The sequence below is a fragment of the Anastrepha obliqua genome, chromosome 2, assembly GCF_027943255.1.
Source record: "Anastrepha obliqua isolate idAnaObli1 chromosome 2, idAnaObli1_1.0, whole genome shotgun sequence".
Classification (NCBI taxonomy): Eukaryota; Metazoa; Arthropoda; class Insecta; order Diptera; family Tephritidae; genus Anastrepha; species Anastrepha obliqua.
In genome coordinates, this window is record NC_072893.1 from 8712869 (window position 1) to 8733099 (window position 20231).

The following is a 20231-nucleotide window of genomic DNA, read 5'->3' on the forward strand; positions in this document are numbered from 1 at the left end:
ATATAACAGTATAGGTTTTTTTGTATTTCATGATATTATCCAATCGCGCTTCACACAGAGAATCCCCATATTAAGTTTTGACGGGCTATCAACGGCAAACTCTAACTGGAACTTAAGGAGTATCCTTTCTTTTTCCTCAAAGAATTTTTTGTTTTTGTTCCTGTGTTATTACTAATTTTCTGTAGCTTAATTGGCCCAACTCTTGAAAATGGTATTGATTGCATTTCTGCATTATATAAAAATCAACACTAATACCAGGTATAAGTTATGCTGATGCAATAGCCTCATCAAATCCACAGGTAATAGAACCAGAACTAACTATCAAACCTCAAAACAACAAAGATATTGATGAACTCAAAGACATGATAAAAACTTTAATCACTCAAATGACTAATATGATGAACATAATTACAATGGTAATAAATAACTCGAAGGGACGAAAGTAATAACACAAAAATTCTTATCTGGAATGCAAATGGTCTAAATCGGCAATATTTAGAGCTGAAGCGGTTTTTAATTGACAGAAAAATTGATATTGCGTTAATTGCAGAAACACATTTAACAGACAAAAGTTATTTAACTTTTCCCGGATATAAATTATATGCAACTAATCATCCCGACGGAAAAGCTCATGGAGGAACAGCCATTATTTTCAAAACAAACATAAAGCATACTGAACGACTGCCCTATGTGTCACCTCACATCCAAGCAACGTCTATACAAATTGTTGACAACAATGGACCCATATCAATATCTTCTATCTACTGGCCACCACGACACTTGATAAAGACGGATCAATATGATGATTACTTTAAGACATTAGACAACAGATTCATTGCTGGAGAAGACTTAAACGCAAAGCATACTGACTGGGGTTCAAGGTTGACTAATAAAAAAGGTATATATTTAATTAACGCAATCCATAAAAAAATTGCAGGTTTATAAGTACGGGTGAACCAACTTACTGGCCTACAGATGTTAAAAAAATTCCAGATTTAATCGACTTCTGTATAACGAAAAATATTAACCATAATCAACTGAAGCTTAAACCAAGTTATGAACTATCTTCTGACCACTCGCCGATAATACTTAACTATACATCAAAAATTGACCCTATAGAGATAACACCCTAAATATTTACAAAGAGGACTGACTGGGATGAGTATCGAAAACACATCTCCCAACAACTCATTCTAAATACACCTTTGAAAACACAACTTGACATTGAGCGTAGCATCATACATTTTAATGACATAGTTATTGACGCAGGATTCAGATTCACACCGCAGCAAAAATATAGCGCACAAAACACTTCAAATGACATTTCTATTAAGAAGCAAATCAAAGAAAAAAGAAAATTGAGAAAAAGATGGCAAACAACCAGATCTCCTGCAGACAAACAGAGGTTAAACTTAGCTACAAAAAATTGAAGGCTTGTTTATGTGATATAAAAAATAAGGAAATTGAAAAATATCTAAAAAATTTAACTCCTGCACATGACACAAATTATTCCTTGTGGAAATGTACAAAAAAAGCTTAAAAACCAGATAAAGCATCAATCCCCACTAAGAAAAGATGACAACACATGGGCTTTTACAAATGATGAAAAAGCAGCGACATTGGGAAATTATTTTGAAAATGTCCTATCGAACGATGAACATAAACAAATTGACCCGATTAGTAATGTTAATACTGATACCATCACAAAAATAAGAAAAACAAGCACACAAGAAGTGATATTATGCATAAAAACTCGAATTAAACATAAAAAAGCACCCGGATATGATATCCTGACAGGCAAAGCACTTACCAATTGAGGCTTACCTATTTCTTAGAAACGTATCCAATACAATGTTTCGCTTACAATACTTCCCAAAAGTATGGAAAGTCGCAGAAATCATTGCGCTAGCAAAACCGGGTAAAAACCCAACAGCTTTAACTTCATATCGACCTATAAGCCTACTTCCGACTATATCTAAAATTGCAGAAAAACTTTTACATGACAGAATTACCCCAATACTTGACACGAAAAACATCATTCCAAATCATCAATTCGGTTTTCGAAAAAAACACTCAACTATCCAGCAAATACATCGAGTTACACAAAAAATAATTTCAGACATGGAAAATAAACGATACTGCGTTGCTGTATTTTTGGACGTCGCAAAAGCGTTTGACAAAGTTTGTCACAAAGGCCTCTTGCATAAAATTAGGACAATATTACCACTCGGCTATTATTTAATTATCAAGAGCTACCTTACTGACCGATGCTTCTACATTAAATACAATGACAAATACTCACATATACATCCAATAACAGCAGGAGTTCCTCAAGGCAGCGTTCTAGGGCCACTGCTATATGTCTTATTTACCTCTGACATACCACTCCCAGACGAAACTAATTCTACTATAGCAACATTCGCAGACGACACAATTTTATTGTCATCTGACAAAAACCTCTCAACCGCAACAACAAAATTACAGATGTACACCAACAATGTAAAGAAGTGGTTTGACAAATGGAGTTTAAAAGTAAACGAGGACAAATCTGTACAAGTAATATTTACGACAAGAACACAGATTGCTGCTATGCCGATTAAGCTCAACAATAAAAATATACAAATTGAAACATCTGCAAAATATCTTGGAATCCATCTGGACTCAAAACTTACTTGGAAAGATTATATCAAAAAGAAAATAAAACAAATAAAGGAAAAATTTCGACAATTGCATTGGCTAATAGGCAGAAATTCTAAGCTCAATATTTCCAACAAACTTTTAGTATACAAGGCGGTCATTAAACCAATCTGGACCTACGGACTTTAAGTGTGGGGAACTGCAAAAATAACTCACATAAACAAAGTACAGCGACAACAATCAAAAGTCTTACGTATAATAACAATGTCCGACAGGTACACAAAAAATGATGACATCCATACTACGTTCAATATACCATTAATCGACGAAGAAATAAAAGCGATATCAACAAGGTATTTTAACGAAATAAACCGGCACAAAAATAGAGAAGTCAATACACTCTCACAACTTGAAAGAAGAATATTTGCGAGCGAGGTAGTAACAGTATGAGTTGGGTTCAAAACAACAATGTGTAACCACTGAGAGATGATTCTATATGAGAGCTACATTATGGGCTGCTACGCAAAAATTATAGAACTCTTTATACAAATTGCATGCACTGAGTTTGATTATTTTCAGTTCATAAACTCGAATGAGAGTGTAAACATTTATTTAGTGAATTGGAGATGAAATTGCGGTAGAGGAATTATAAATAAATTAGTGGAAATGAAAAATCATGAAAGATATAATTATTAAATATGTGATTTACTGTTTTCAGACGCAAGGCGCTCAAAAAATAAAATTATAGCGTACAACCAGTTGATTGTTGTGCCTTGTACGAGCAGCCAATATAAAGTAGATGCATCAAGCTTCCTTACTTCTCGCAGTGGTGCGGTAAAACGCTACCTCTTCGGAAATTCCCGGTCTAATAAGATTTTAAAAAGTAACTTGAAAAAAAAGGAAGTGCGAGTGTTTTGCATAGATTTTGTTTTTAAAACTACAGATTTATTCTTCAATATATAGCGTGCGGATAAAGACGATTTTTTTAATGGAACCTGTTAGTTTTTTAAATAATTCGCTGCTATAATCTTTATAAACATATATACATATATATATATATATTAGGGCGGTTCGATTTAAAACTCGCTCATTGCTCTGTGAAAATCATATTCTAGGGATCAAAATAAGAAACTTTGCCGAAGGAACCATACCTCTAAAACGAATTCTGATGTCCCCCAATTTGGGTCGAACTTTTTAGTTTCTTTTCTTATGTGCTCGCAAATGCAGGACACTCACAGAGAAAATGCTGAATGTTATCCGCTTCCTCTAAGCAAGACAGGGTAATCGGGTGGAGGCTAGACAGGCGAATCGTATTAAGGTCGGGTCCTCAGTAATTCCACTGGTGGTCATATCCTGACCCCATGGTTTGTGCCCTGTAATAATACCGACCATCAACCGAACGTATTTTCTTCCACGTTTTAGAAGAAATTTCGACAGTTTTCTGTTCGGGCTTGTCACAAATCACTTTGCAGTTCTGCAGTTCTGCAGTCTTGCAGGCCAGACCATCGCTCTTTATGTAAATTACATCCGTAATCAGTGATCTAATTCCAATGGAGAGGTTTGGTGTTTGCGGTAAAAGAATCACTGGAGAAATACCTGCAGCCCTTCATTTATAGACGAATTAAATTTAGTTCCAACGCTGGATGGTCCACTCTGAATAATGAGCACACAAAATGCGCTTTGATCGCATCGATGCGATTAAACATAAAGAATGGAAAAGCTAGCATTTGAAACTAGAATTGCCGAATGTGCCAACTAAAGTTTACGTTGAGATAAATGGCTGCCCTTGCCAGGGGCTCACTTGGACAAATATTCAAAATTCGTTCATTGCAATACCATACAGGGGAAAGGAGAAGGGACGAAGAACGGGACTTGAAATTAGAGGATGATCACCACGCACTTACAACGACATCGACAATGGCTAATTTACGTTCGCGAGAGCCCAGATGTACAAATCTTTGGAACGGACATGAGGCAACCCCAAGTCCCACCGCATAGACTCTTAACGGATAACGTCCGGTAAGGATACCCACCAAATTTGAGAGCTGCGGCTTTGTTAGCCTTAACAGTTCCCTCGGGCGCCCTCGATCTAACCGTAGCCCGAAGGGTCTCCCGACTTTGCACGTTTGCGCACTAGCCCAGTGCTGAGTTGACGCGAGACCCATCTTTCCAGGAGTAGATCACAGGTTCTCAAGGGAACCCCAATTCTATCAACTAAAATAAATGTAATACGAAACGGGTCGATGCTTACCATAAAAGTACGTTCTAAAGTCAGTAGAACTGAAGTGCAATTTGTACATCAATTTATGAGACGTGTGCCGTGGACCTCTACAGCAACACGTTCTCGGGCTCTTATAGTGCGCACAGCCAAGCATCAACCAACACTTCTCAGCAGTTGAGCATGGAAGACACACCTTTGCTGTGCTGGAAAATTGGGTGCATGATGTCGGCTAATGCAAGGCCAGCGTTGGAAACCATTTGAATGAAGTAGTGTTCCATAATTAAATGTAAGGAAAAAGAAGTGAAAAATGCATTCATTTCTTCTTATTCCTTTTCTTAACCGGCGCCAGTTGGCCACATCAAGTTAAGCCAAGTCCTTCTCCACCTGATCCTTCCAACGCAGAGGAGACTTTCCTCTCTTCTCTGCTGCTATCGCATCGAATACTTTCAGAGCCGGAGTGTTTGTATCCATTCACACAACATGACCCAGCCAAAAAATAAATTCGTTTCTTACATGAAGTTATTTCAAATTTCTTCCTTAAAGTTTCAAACGTTAGCTGCCCCATCCATTTATTTCATCCCCTCCACCATATTTATTCCGATAGCCGTTATGGTGCAATCGAAATTAGTCAGGGAATGGTTTCACTTTCGATTACATCCGATTTCTTTGACATAAGGCTAATCAGGGGTACCTGGTCATAGCGACATTACAGGAAACTGCGAAGCGGACGAGCTGGCAAGGCAAGGGACCTTAGAAGTAGTTTCCCCGTGAGAGGAGACGATCGAGATTAACTTGCACTCTATTTCTGGGTCTCGCGTCAACTCTGGAAAAGTCCATAAACTTGTAAGGTCACGAAATCCTTGTGGAGGTCACGTGTGGATCGGAGGCATTCGAGGGATGTTCCGAGGATGACAAAACCTCAGCTCTCAAACTTCGTGTGTGTCCTCACGGGGCACTATCCGCGAGGTACGCCGTGAGACTTGTAATTATTTCAAGTCCATTTCGCATCAGCTGTATGGGAAATGAGATCAAATCATCTCAGCATCATCTCTTTAGATGCTCCGCTCTCGCAGGATTAAGATTTAAGCATCTTGGTTCTAACTTCTTTCCTACGGTTGCTGATGTAGCAGGCCTTGATACCAAAAATTTGATATGAGCATAAAGCGGCTAACATTACCGCAAATTAGTCACCGTTCGTAAGCCACAAATACTCAAACCCCTCCTTCATCCCCTTCCCCATCTCCTCTCTCTCCTTTCATCCTATGGGTTTCTTTCACCTCTTTTCCTTTGCAATGATACATATCATAAAGGATGAACTGAAACTCTTTGTCCAAGTGGGCCCACTTTCTGGGCAACCTTTATAGCCTAACCTAACCTCAGCTGCCTCACCCAAAGTCACTTTCAGTATTCACTTTTAATTGCCCTTTCTATGTTTCTTTTCCTTAGGTAGAAATTTGATTGACCTCTGCCGACTCACTGAGCTACACATTTACACCGACAAACTCACATGTTTGGAAAATTTGATTCACATCACCTACAAAAATCCACTGCGAGTGCTAGTAATTCCCAATGATCAGGAAGTATTCTCCGAAAAATACGCGTTTGAAATGGTCAAAAACTTAAAGTATCTCGAAAAGCTTGTGGTCGAGTATAATCCCTGCAAATCTTGGCAATTGATTGGCACTTTACCCCTACTAAAGAAGCTTGTGATTTGGAATTTTGCTAATCAGGAATGTGACTCATCCGCAGAGAAACCCGATTTATATATTACGTGCGCTCCCAACCACGACAAAATCCTATTTGATGAACTGCGCAAAAGAAATCAATTGGAGGAGCTCACTTTCCATCATGGTAATCTATCTGAATTTCATCTAAACCGAATTTCTGAATTAAAAAGCTTGCGGATATTGAAATTTTGGTTCGGTTTTCCACGCAAAATCTCACTCGATATATTTAAAGAATTGATTAATTTGGAGGAGTTAGTTCTTGGCGCTCAGGCAATAATTCCAGAAGAATCACTCGAATTTATACAAAATTGTCAAAAATTAAGAGTCATAAATTTTGGGGACAAAGCTGGCATAAATGCGAACTTTTTTTCGAACGTAAATGATATCGTAAGTAAACGGAAGTCGTCAACGGTTAAACATTTAACGCTTGGATTCAGCTCAATCACGAACGAAATGATCAGAGTGAGTACTGAAAAAGTTATACGCTACGTGAAATTCACTTAAAGGTAATGGTATTTCTTCATTTCTTTACTTTCTGCATCATTTTTAAGTTGGGCATGAAATCATTTGAGTTTATACGTAAGTTTAAAATTTAGATTTTATATAACTACATAGTATCTGATTGAATACGCCTTAAATTCTCATAAAAAGTCATCAATCGAAGAGAAAAACAGCAAATGAGGAAAGAGCTGACATTCCAATGGATAGCCCAAGCATTTGCAAAGTTGCTAGAGCGGTAAAGTCTCTTAAAAGTAACAAGGCCTGAATTGTTGAAAAATTATCTCGTGGTCAGCGCGAGCTTATTCCAAATATTGATTTCGAAATTCTGGGAAACATGCCGCTTGCCTCATGAACTGCAGAAAGGCGTGATCGTGAAAATCCCTAAGGAAGGCAACTGACGAAATGTAAGAACTGGAGGGGCATTACCTTACCCAATGTGATCAACAAAATAATCGCACAAATCATAAACAGAAGACTTTCCGCGATGCTGCAACCAGAACTCAGACAGGAACAGGCGAGCTTCAGAGCGAACCGTTAATGCTTCGACCACATCAACAGTCTTCGAGTTATCGGTTAAAAGTAAGTGGAGTGGAGGACCCCACTCTATCTCATCTTTCTTCCAAAAAGCGTTCGATAATTTACTTCACAGCGCTATTCGTAACGCCCTCGAGTGCAGAGGGGTCCCATCGCAACTGATTCAGCTGTCGGATATGAAAAACTTCTGGCACAAAATATTAGCAGGTGTACGGTACGGACATCGTACATCGTTTTGGACGTTGCCATGAAAAACGCCTCTTCATCTGGAGGCGGTATTACCAGGGGCAAGGGTGCCTAGCAGATCTTAACTATGCAAATGACATCTGTCTTCTGTCCCACAACTATCTTGATATGACGGTGAAGATTCAAACAGTGCGAGAAGCAGCTGAGAAAGCCGGTCTGAAGATCAGTATCCAGAAAACCAAAGTCATGTGTATAAACGCAGGAAATACTTAAAACTTCTCAATTGATGGTATCGATCTCGCAGACAATCTTTCTGCCATTAAGACTCGACGATTAAGGTCACTGGGTTCTACTTTCTTCGACAGCCTAGAGCAGTATCAATACTTGTAAGTGACTTAAACTTACCAGTGTGCAAAAAATTTCAGCTGCAGGTAATCGATTATTTTGGAAAAACTTGAGTCAAAGCCAACTCTGACGGAGCCATACAAACGTGGCGAGCTAGAATTTGCAAAACAGGACATGTCGTGGACCGATGAGGAGAAAAATGTGTTATTTTCGGGCGAACACCATTCAATGTCGATGATCCGACTTGTTTAAATTATTAGAAATATCGTTTGAAAAGCCTTGAGTATTCTTTCACCAAGCGAAACTTTTGAAGGGGCTCTTTGGTCGCGACCACAGAAAAAATGATTCATTACAATTCAATCCTCACAAAATGCAAAGGCACAACTAAGCTGACATGGCTATAAAACATAACTGAAGGCTTCAGAAAGCTTAAAATAAAAAAAAACTGGAATACGGGAGCCCTTGGCGGGTTAAATGGGAGAGGCTGTACGGGAGAGCACGAGCTGTACTGCTGATGGGCGATGATGATAATGAACTCAGATGGCTACATAAATTTATAGAACAAAGTCTTGATTAAATTTAAAGAGGAGGTAATGCCTCATTTTAGCTGACTAACACAGACATACTTGTGTCACGTGCCAGCCGAAGTTGGTTTGAGGAGAAACAGATTCAAGTATTTGAGTGAACATCACGGTCCCCAAACTAAAGTCCGATGGAGAACTTGTGGAGGATTATTCATCGTCGAGAATACACTGGAAGATTTAAGCTTCAGTTCTTAATGAGGTACGCAAGGTCGTTATGAAGGAATTGTCGCGAATTCCACTTTCGTACTATCAAAATGTCCTTGCTTCGATGCCAAAACGGACCTTTGAAGGGATAAATAAAACTAAGGACTGGACTTTCTATTCATTTTATGTAACCAATATTTGACATGTTTTTCTGAATAATTTCTTTGTTGTGGAAGCAGTGCCTTTAATCGAATTTCCTATTAAATTTGGTTGTGTTTACAAAAGAAATAGTATTTCAAGTTCTCATTGTGTGTAAATTTAATTTTTTATTTTTTGAACTCCTAATGAAACTCGCTACAGATTGTAAACAAACTATGTTTTTTAGGGTTTTTATTCAAACTACTTCAGGAAAAACAAGGTGCTTTTAATTGAATTTCGCGGAGTGTATATGTATATGTGAATATGGACTTATTAATTAATTTATTGCTATTTCCAGGATTTGTGTATTCGGACACCAGTTTTGCATATAAGAATTACGTTGTCAAGAACAAAATATGTTCATGCAGATGATCCGTATATGAAAAGTGAAGAGGAATGTGTGAGCCAATCGGATGTGCAAGGCGATTTGTTAAAGAGGAAATTTTCAGTGTAAGTAGTTGCGAAATATGTACTTGTATAGGGTCCGGCACTCGAAGTGTAACCAACTTCAGACCGCTCGCGTAGCATCAACTGTCTGTTAGTTGGCTAAATGACAGTTCAGAGTATTGTTTACAAGCGTGCGGAAGCATTTTGCCGAGAGTAAACGCGAAAGAAGAAAATCAGTAATGGACTTCAAACATAAGCGATTATTCCTGAGCTCGAGCTCCTTAAATTAAATAAAGTTTTTATTTATCGCACCATTACACGTTACAATGGCACTGGTAGCACCGTGAAACGTCATGGAGGTGGTCATCAAAAGACTGTAGCGTTACGTGAAATGGTTCAAAAAGTGAAGAAGTGACTTGAGCGAAATCCCCGACGTAGAGACAATCAAATGGCGAAAGAACTGAAAATATCCGACCGTAGCACCCGCCGCATATTGAAAAATTATCTCAAAGTCAAGCCTTACAAGATCCAAAAGGCGCATGCTCTCACACCAAAGTAGCAACAAGTCAGACTTGAGAGAGCGAAGGAGTTGCTTCGCTTGTGTTTTCCGACAAGAAAATTTTTCAAATTTATCAATTCTTAAACTCCCAAAACAATAGGGTTTATGTGGCCGACCGTTCATACGCGAATTTGAGTCATCGATTGGCCACCAGCAGGCAGCACCCGCTACAGGTAATGGTTTGGGCCGCTGTAGCCGCAGATGGGCGCTCTCCAGTTGTTTTCATCGACCCTGGCGTCAAGGTAAATGCGAAAATCATGGACGTTTCAACAGGAGTCGGCACCGTCTTACAAAGCTCGATTGAACCAAGAATGGCTAGAAAACTACGTTCCGAACTTCATAACGTCCACACAATGGCTCTCAAATTCACCAGACGCGAATCCGATGAATTATTCCCATTAGGCCATTTTGAAGAGCAAGGTCCGAACTAAAAGATTTCACCAGTCTGAAGGCGCTGAAAAAAGCCATTGCCCGCGAGTGGGTCGGGCAGCTTGCGATTCGTTTCTGGAGAGTCTCAAGGCCATAGTCAAGGCAAAAGGTGGTCGAACAAAAGTAATTTTCCAAACTAAATTTATGGCCCTTTTAATTGGTTACAGTTCCAGTGGTGGACCCTGTATATGTAGATAAATAACACATAACTAAATATACCTAGCACAACTTGTAGGTATAGGAAAACTTAAGAAAATGGTATAGGAGAAATTTTCAATACATCCCCAAAATCTTATCTTATGGTCAAAAAGCCGTTTTCCAGTAGGTTGATGTGAACAATCACTCCTAACTTCGCCAATTTCCATCCGATTTCTAATTTTTTTTTACTTCGGGGGTGTATTGGAAACTTCTCCTATACCATTTTTCTTAGTTTTACTACACCTACAAGTTGTGCTAGGTCTCCATAAAAGTATAATATCACTGTCCCACAGTGTAATAATTTTGTATTATCCTTTTCTTATATAATTAGCATGAATAAGGTAACCGAAGAGAGGGAAGTTCACAAGGAAATCATTCCTGGATACGCAGTAAGGGCAGAGCCAGAAGAAGATGGCCTCTGGCACTTTGATTTACATGAAGATTTTATATTTGGTTACTAAAGTATACATACGATAAAATATTTCTTATTTTCTTAGATTAAAATTGTTTTTCTTATTTTTTGCATCCTACACTAATAAATTAAATTAGTCTTATTATTTTAACAACACCGTGTATATTTTTTTGTCAGCGTTGATAAAATATGTACTAAAAACACTAATAATGCATCCCAGTAATGTTACATAAGTATACATACGCGAGTAGTTTTTTTTATACGCCGCTAATAATACCGTTAGAAATTTTATGAAAATGCGTTTTGCTCATTAATAGAAGATCAGTGTTACGACTGATATCAGTTTTTCCAGACTTAATTGTTATTTAAGATAAAAAAACGTAAAAAATGCCTAAACTAAAGAAATCTCCGAGGATATTAGTAAAATGGTTGTAAAACTAAGGCGCGAAGGAAAATCTTTGCAAGGAATTGGTGAAATTTTAAATTTAACAAAACCTACTGTACAGACAATAACACTGTACAACATTTTTGAAGTCATCGAATGTGCACTCCGTTTTGACTTCAGTTTCTGAGAGTACTTGTCACAACTAACAAAATTGCACTTGGGTTTTTTTGTATTAGCTCGGATTCCAATTTTATAGTGTTTTGAATATATTTTATCTAAAACTTTATTTTGAGCACTTTCTTCAATGAAAATGTAATTTTTCTCACTTCTATATCGCTTAAACCGATTGCAATTTTATTTTCCTTTCTTCAACATAAATGTAGGTAGAGACTACAAAAAATCTGTTAAAAAAACTACATCAAATGCCTTAAAAATGAAAAAGTAGAGAGAAGTTAATGTCTATATAATAGTCTAAGCAATCAAAATTTTCTTTTTTCTTTTAAATATTGTAAAAATGATTTGTATCGAAATCAGCAGACAGTGACACTGGAAGGGAAGCAGTGAGAGCAGCAATATATTTTTTGTTTCTTAACTTTTTTTTATTATTCCCAGCAGAGAAATTGATACACGCATAGCATCTGGATTCTTCATGCCCGTTTGAGTCTTTTACCCAGATTACGGGCTTGGAAAACTGCAACTTTGCTCTTCGTCCATGTAACCAATGTAAAAGATTGCTATAGCAAACATTACATACTGTATTTGGCGTAAAATCTTCACCACTTGTATCAAATTCATCGAAATATTTCGTATAGGCCAACTTAAATTCTTGAGAAAACAAATTTTTTCGTTCTTTTCCTTCAATTTTAGGCACTATATGAACACACACATAACAGAATTCATTTATTTTCGGGCACTTGTTATTATCCATTTTCACAATAGAATTTCTTAATAATACTAAGTACTAATACAAGTGCACTAAGCACAGAAAAAAGATGTTAAAAAAAAAAGACGAAAAAAATATCTTAGACGATGAGTTGCAAATTTTTTCTCTCCTTTCACTAGAGCAGTAAACAAACCGTTCCGAAAAGCTCTTTTCGTACGTGATGTAGCAACTACTTACAGGGTTGGCCATATTAAACTGACCCATGTGATTATTAAAAAAATATGGAAAAAGAAACATTTTTTTGTGTTTCATTGTGAAAAACATTTAATTTAGTTCAAGGAGATTCGTTTACATCACTTTTTGAATATGATATCGCGCAAGTGGTCGCCCTTAGCACGTATTTGGATATGTACAGGGTTAGCCATATTAAACTGACCCATGTGATTATTAAAAAAATATGGAAAAAGAAACATTTTTTTGTGTTTCATTGTGAAAAACATTTAATTTAGTTCAAGGAGATTCGTTTACATCACTTTTTGTGCCCGTTTTTCGGCGTTTTCCATAGTTTTGGCCAGCGTCTCGGCCGATATGGCGGCTATTTCCCGTCGGATATTGGCCTTAAGTGCGCCTAGTGTTTTTGGCTTGTTGACGTAAACCTTAGATTTCAAATTACAGTAAAAAGTTATAGGGTTACTCAATGGGTCAGTTTAATATGGCCAACCCTGTATAATAACGAACTCAACTGCTTGGTAACAAAAGCACGGGAAACATTAATGACAAAAGGTTCGAAAATTGTTAATTTCTCGATATTTGTTCAATTTTAAAGCATTAGATACAGCTTCAGCAAACAACTTGTTCGACACTTTGCCTCCTCAAAGAGAAAACATTGTGATGGTGTCAATTTTTGATTTTCCAAAAATAGTTTGAATCAAATCCTTCTTATCTAAAAATGATGTGTACGAAGTTTTAAGTTTTTGTATGTGTGTGTGTGTGTTTGTGTGTGTGACACTTTTTACTAAACCAAATATTTAGAAAACGATTTCAATGAAATTTTGTCAGAGTTATTGCCCTCAAAAAAATCTAGAAACGAAAACAGGAATTTTAAGAAATACTAAATCAACAAATTGTGAGCAGATTTTTGTCTCAAAAATAATTTTTGTCTTAAAAATAAGTTTTCTATAAATTCTTTATTTATTCTAAAAGAAATTTTAATTAGTAAGTCAAAAAATTAAATTCCTTGAATAGAAACGAATCGATTGACTTATATAAAGTGTATATTTTACCAAGAACTGATAGAGTAAACTACAATTTTTTATTATTTTTGACATTTAAAATTTGATTCTCAAATAATTATCCACTAGTATTTCTTTTATTTTTTACGCACATTTATGCTGAAGACAAGAAAATAACTTCCAATCATTTTACGATATATAGATGTGAGAAGATTTACGTTTTCTTTAAAAGAAAGACTGCTCAAAATCAAGTTTCAGAGGAAATATTCATGACGCAATAAAATTAGAATCCGAGCTAATCTAGAAAAACCCAAATGAGAATTTGCTAGTTTCGATAAGTACTTTCAGAAACTGAAGTCAAAATGGAGTGCACATTTTATGTGTTGCACTGTGTAATAAAAAATTTCGAAAATAATGGAAATTGTGCGAACAAACATCGATCAGGTCGCCCACGTAAGCTTACTGAAAGACTGGAGCGGACTATTATTCGAACAGTGAAGGATAATCCAAAAAAAAGTGCGGTTGCAATTAACAATGAAGTAAGGTTGAATCACGATATTGGGTTTTGTAGCCAAACGGTACGTCGTTGCATTAAGAGGAATAGGTTTTTAAGCAGAGTTGCCCGAAAAAAGCCCCTACTGAGAGCCGTAAATGTTGTTAAACGGTTGGAATATTCTGAAAAGTATAAAAATGTCCATGTTAGCGATGCAACATTTTGGGAACGAGTTATATTTACGGACGAATGCAAGTTTATGGTATTTGGAGGAGACGGGCGCGCTAAAGTTTGGAGAAAACCAAACACGGAGTTTTTGCCACAAAACGTTAATGCAACTGTGAAACATGGTGGAGGATCTCTTATGGTATGGGGATGTATGGCAGCAAATGGTGTTGGAAATTTAAGGTTTATAGAAAGTACTATGAATAAGACCATGTACATTGAAATTTTAAAAGACAGTTACATTTCCAGCACGCAAAAACTTGGTCTGCACGACAACGATCCCAAGCATTCCTCGAATCTGGTGAAAGAGTGGCTGCTATATAACGTAAAAAATAAACTGGAACATCCACCCCAATCACCAGATTTAAATGCAATTGAAAATTTATGGGATCATCTGAAAAGAGCCTTAAAAAATGAAACATAACGTCCATTCCATCATTAAAAGAGGCTTTAATTCAAGAATGGGATTTAATATCGGCAGAAACAACAAGAAAATTGGCACTGTCCATGCCAGCTAGATTATCTGCTGTAGTAGATGCCAAAGGAAGCCATACGAGATACTAAAATATATATTTTTTTAATTATTAAACAGCCGTATGTATACTTTAGTCACATAGCGAATAAGTGTAATTTAACAAAATTACAATATTTAACAGTCACCGTTTAACCTTCGTACCGAGCAGTTGTGCCCACAATCGTTCTCTCGTTGACTTTCTATTTTCGTAGTGACATTTCCAAGTGTGCTATTTTTATTCTCTTATTTTACTTCGCATAAGTAAGTTACTTTTCTCTTTCATTTCTTCAAATTAGAAGTTTACAAAAACAAACGTGTAGTGAGTATTTGAAATGGGGAAAGCTTCCCCGATCCCTTCGGGGAATCGGTATAGTATACTGTCCGACAGTATACCTAAGCCCCCAAAAGCTAAACGCAAAAAACCCATCATCACTGAAGACTCTTTCCCGGTATTACCGGAACCAGTGAAAACAATCAACGCAAATGATCCGAAATTTATTTTAATTAAATCAACTGATACCTCCAACCCTATTACTAAATACAGCGTTTTTGCCAAAAGAAGGCACTGGATAGCATTAGTACAGAATATAGCTCAGTGAACATACTTCGCGATGGGAATCTACTCGTACTAACTAAATCAAATAAAGTGGCGGAAAAATTTCTAAAATGCAAAAATTTCGGTGGTTTATGTCCAGTTTCAATTGAATTACACGCATCATTAAATACATGCAAAGGTACTATCTTTGATCTAAATCTTGCGAACTCAGAAGAACAAGAGATTCTTGAAGGTCTTAAATCCCAGGGTGTTGTTGCTGTATATAAATTTACAAAAATTTGTAACGGAGAAAAAGTCCCAACAGGCCGAATCGTTCTGACATTTAACCTTTACAAGGTCCCACATGACATTGATATCGCTTGGTACTCAGTAAGAGTAGAAGAATATTTCCCAACACCAATGCGATGCAGAAATTGCCAACTGCTCGGGCACACTATCAAAAGATGCAACAACAACCCCACTTGTGAGAATTGCAATATGCCCCCACACAACCCCGAATTATGTCAACGTACCATGTGTGCAAATTGTCTTGGCTCTCATTCAGCTTCTGACAAACACTGCCCTTTATATTTGCAACAAAAAGAAATATTGAAAATAAAAACACAGAACAAGTGTAATTATAAAGAAGCTAAACGTCTGTACAAAATCCATAATCCCACACCCGTTAACTCAAAGCAATCTTATGCATCGGTTGCTAACTCCACACAACCGCAATCAAGTACACTCAATTCAAACTCCATCTCTCTTTCTAACTGTTCAAACAGCTCTAACGACCCATCGATTCCATCACAAACCAATCATAACTCTTACTCTAACGGACCCAATAAATCATTCGATTTGATAAAAAATACCAATAACAACTACAACACAACAGATCTGCAAGCTCTCTTCTCTTCCTTCATTACTTCACACAACTCTCTTCCTCTTACTACTCACGACTCTAATGTAAATTCAAACCTCTCATCTTTTTCTACTCAACAAAATATAGTTACTACACACACGGTAACTCCCCAATCTCTTTCGATACGTAACTCTATTAATTCAACACCCAACTCCTCTTTACTCAATAACGAACATAACATTGCTACCACATGCTCTTCAAATAACGCTACATCTCTTTCATCCAACCTAAACCCAACAGAAAAACAATCTCTTACAACCATCTCTTATGAGCACTTGGAATGTGTAGATTCACATCTAAGCAACAAAGTGACTAAAGAAACTTATACAGACATCCTCAACAGCGACCACGAAGAACCCGTACTATAGGTTATTTTGCTCTGAAATAATCTGAATAGTACAATAGGTAACCATTATAAATATCGTTAATGATTCTTAATATTCTTCAATGGAATATGAAGGGATATTTTAACAATTACATAGAATTAGAAACTTTGATTAAAGATCGTAGCCCCCACTTAATTTGTATCCAAGAAACACACTTGAGACATAACTCTACACCATACCCTCCTAAACAATACTCAACTTATTTTCACAACTTCTCCCACTTCAATCATGCTAAGCAAGGTTGTGGACTACTAGTCCATAAAAGCATCCCACATAAATTCAAATCCATTAATTCTAATCTGTCAGTAGTGGCAGTTGAAATTAATCTAAAAACTCCTATAACTATTTTTTCTCTATATATTCCTCCAGCCCAAGCCTTTTCAGATTCAGATTTAATTCAGTTATTATCTAACATTACCACTCCTGTTATTCTCTGTGGAGATTTAAATAGCTGGAGTCCACTATGGGGCTCACCAATGGCCAATCGCAGAGGCACTATAGTCGAAGACTTCATACTACATTCCAATTTAGCAATTCTAAACAACAATAGCCCAACTCACTTTTCTACACACAAAACCTTTACGCACATAGATCTAACAATATGTTCCCCGCAACTACTTCCGCTCGCCTCATGGTTCACCTTAGATGATCTGCACAACAGCGATCATTTCCCCATAATATGCTCTATCACTCTATGTCCCACAAACTTCTCTTGCTTCAACAAAACCAAAAAATATGACACATCAAAGGCTAACTGGAATAAGTATCAAGAAATTTTGCTTACGAAGCGTCTACCAGCATTTGATGCCCAAAATATCAACAAAGAAGCAGCCACGATTCAAAAATCTTTACGCGAAGCTGCAAACTCTTCTATTCCAGTAGCTCACTCCCGCACAGCTTCAAGGAGAGTCCCTTGGTGGACACCCGAGCTCAACGCTCTGCGAACCGAAAAAGTTTCGGCGTGGAGAACATACAAAAAGTCACCCTGTACTTTCACACTTATAACATATAAAAAATGTAATGCCAGATTCAACAAAGAAAAAAGACTTGCTAAACGTAAGAGTTTTGAAGAATTCACAAAAAATTTAAGCCCAAATTCTTCAACAGGAAGCATTTGGAAAAGAATAAAGACGCTTACAGGTACATATACACCGAAAATCCCTAAATCCATAACTTCCAATAGCCAGATTTTTTCCGATCCATCGGACATCTCCATAGAATTCGCCAGGTACATTTCCGAGGCATCGCTCACATCGAACTTTCCTTCACAATTCATTGACCAATCAAAAAATACTTCGCACGCGCGCCCTGCCGACTACATAGACGGTTTGGCCATTCACCTTGAACATGATATTACCTTCTATGAATTAGAATCAATTCTTAAAACAATGAAAGGAACTACACCAGGACTTGATGATATAAATTATCAAATGCTGCGTTTTACTCCTGTGATTTTCAAAGAACGTTTGATTAAATTTTACAACGCTATATTTAGTTCTAGCATTATTCCCCAAAGCTTTAAAACAGCTCTCGTTGTTCCAATAGCAAAGCCTAATAAAGATCCTGGCTCAATTGCTAACTACAGGCCGATTTCCCTTATTTCGTGTGTCAGTAAAACTTTGGAAAAGATAATATCGACAAGACTAATGTGGTTTCTGAAGGAAAAACATAAAATATCTCCATTTCAAACTGGATTTAAACCTGGAATAAGCACTCTAGATGTCTTACTCTTCCTCGACCACCACATCTCTAAAAATATATCCTCGAGAAACCACACTTCTATTCTTTCCATTGATTTCACTAAAGCTTTCGACAAAATTGGTTGTCACGTTGTACTAAAAAAGTTACAAGAATGGAAGCTTGGCCCGAAGATATTCAACTTCATTAAGTCCTTCCTCAGCAACAGAAAATTCCGGTGTAAAATTAATAATGCTTTATCACCAATATTTCCGTTAGAAAATGGCATCCCCCAGGGGTCACCACTCTCAGTTACACTATTTCTGATAGCATTCGATGATGTAAGTCGATTGCTTAGCCAACAACATAACTTAAAGCATTGCCTATATGCCGATGACTTATACATATTTTGCAGTCACAAAAACACAACAAAAATTCAAGATGCTTTCAATAGCGCTCTAAATGCCATTGAAAGTTGGAGTGAATACTCCGGTGCTGGCATTTCATCAGAGAAATGCAAGCACCTACATATATGCAAAAAACATAGTTGTAAGACCTTTAATATAAGCTGTATAAATTTTAAAATTCCAAATGTAACTACTGTAAACATACTCGGTGTTATATTTGACAACAAACATAGTTTTAAGGCCCACTGTACTAATTTAAGATATGTATTAGCTACCAGGCTTAATATAATTAAATATCTAAGCTCAAACAAAAGCTTCGCACACACAAATACTCTTCTTAGTGTCACCAGGCTAACGTTACAGAGCAAAATCGATTACGGACTACAAATATATGGTAAATGCAGCAAAGACACCCTTAATAAGATCAAGGCGCCCTTTAACATGGCAGTAAGGCGAAGCCTTAGAGCGTTCAGGTCGACACCAGTAAAAAATCTTCTAGCTGAAGGTGGCTTTCTATCAATTGAAGACCGCATACAATATCTACGCAGTCGTATTGTCTACAAACTATTTTGCACCAGTGAACATATTCTACATCAAGAAATTCAGCTTCTTAAACAAAGGAAAACTTGCATGTCACATAAGTCAGCACTATACGAAATAAAAGAATTAGCGTCTGATTTGAATATGGACGCACACCCAATGAAGATCCCCGCCACCAAATTTCCACCATGGGCGCTTAAAAGAAACGTGTTTGTGAATGAATTAACTCTCCTGCGTAAAGAAATAACAAATAACTCTACTTACCAGTCACATTTTTATAGCGTAGCAAATCCATTGCAAGAGAATGGCTGGAATTTCATATACACGGATGGCTCAAAACAAGATGATGGAGTCTCATTTGCTGTTACAAACAGTAATGGCGACACTTTAACCTGTGGACTACTCCCGAACTATGCAACCATATTTGACGCGGAACTGCAGGGTATATTATCAGCTTTGTCTGTGACTAAAGTTATGAATAATAAAACGGTAATATGCACTGACAGTCTATCTGTCTTTAAAGCTGCAAAAAGATTTCGTATTACTGTCGATCCTCTATACCGTTCACAGCAACTACTAATTAGTCTGTCGCCAAAAGTAAAACTCATGTGGGTGCCTAGCCATGCAGGTATTACAGGTAATGAATTTGCTGACAAAGCAGCAAAACGTGCTTTAAAATTGTGTCTCCACTACCACATGCCGTTCGGACATAAATCCATCAAAAATATATTCTCCAAAGCTATGGGTTCACGGCAAGAACGTAGTTGGTCCAATTATAAACACCAATACAAAGAAGTGAATCTTCATGGGAATGGGATCATCTTACCAACAAACACATCAACCTGGATGAATAAATGTTTTATACGCCTAAGGTTAGGCCACTGCCTTCTAACACATGAATACCTTTTGAAGAATTCTCAACCACCTTCATGTACTTTCTGCAACAAATCTGATCTAAGTGTACGTCATA

General features: G+C 37.1%; 1 protein-coding gene across 3 annotated transcripts in view; it reads left to right on the plus strand.

Moving 5' to 3' along the window:
• Positions 1 to 20231, plus strand: part of LOC129236752 (uncharacterized) — a 90276-nt gene that overhangs the window by 28026 nt on the left and 42019 nt on the right. For 2 of the 3 annotated variants that reach the window (XM_054870946.1, XM_054870947.1), the window contains exon 3: positions 6305 to 7047. In XM_054870946.1, the coding sequence (XP_054726921.1) occupies positions 6305 to 7047 (743 nt within the window). The remainder of the gene's footprint in view (positions 1 to 6304; positions 7048 to 20231) is intronic. The other variant, XM_054870948.1, reaches the window with a different exon arrangement.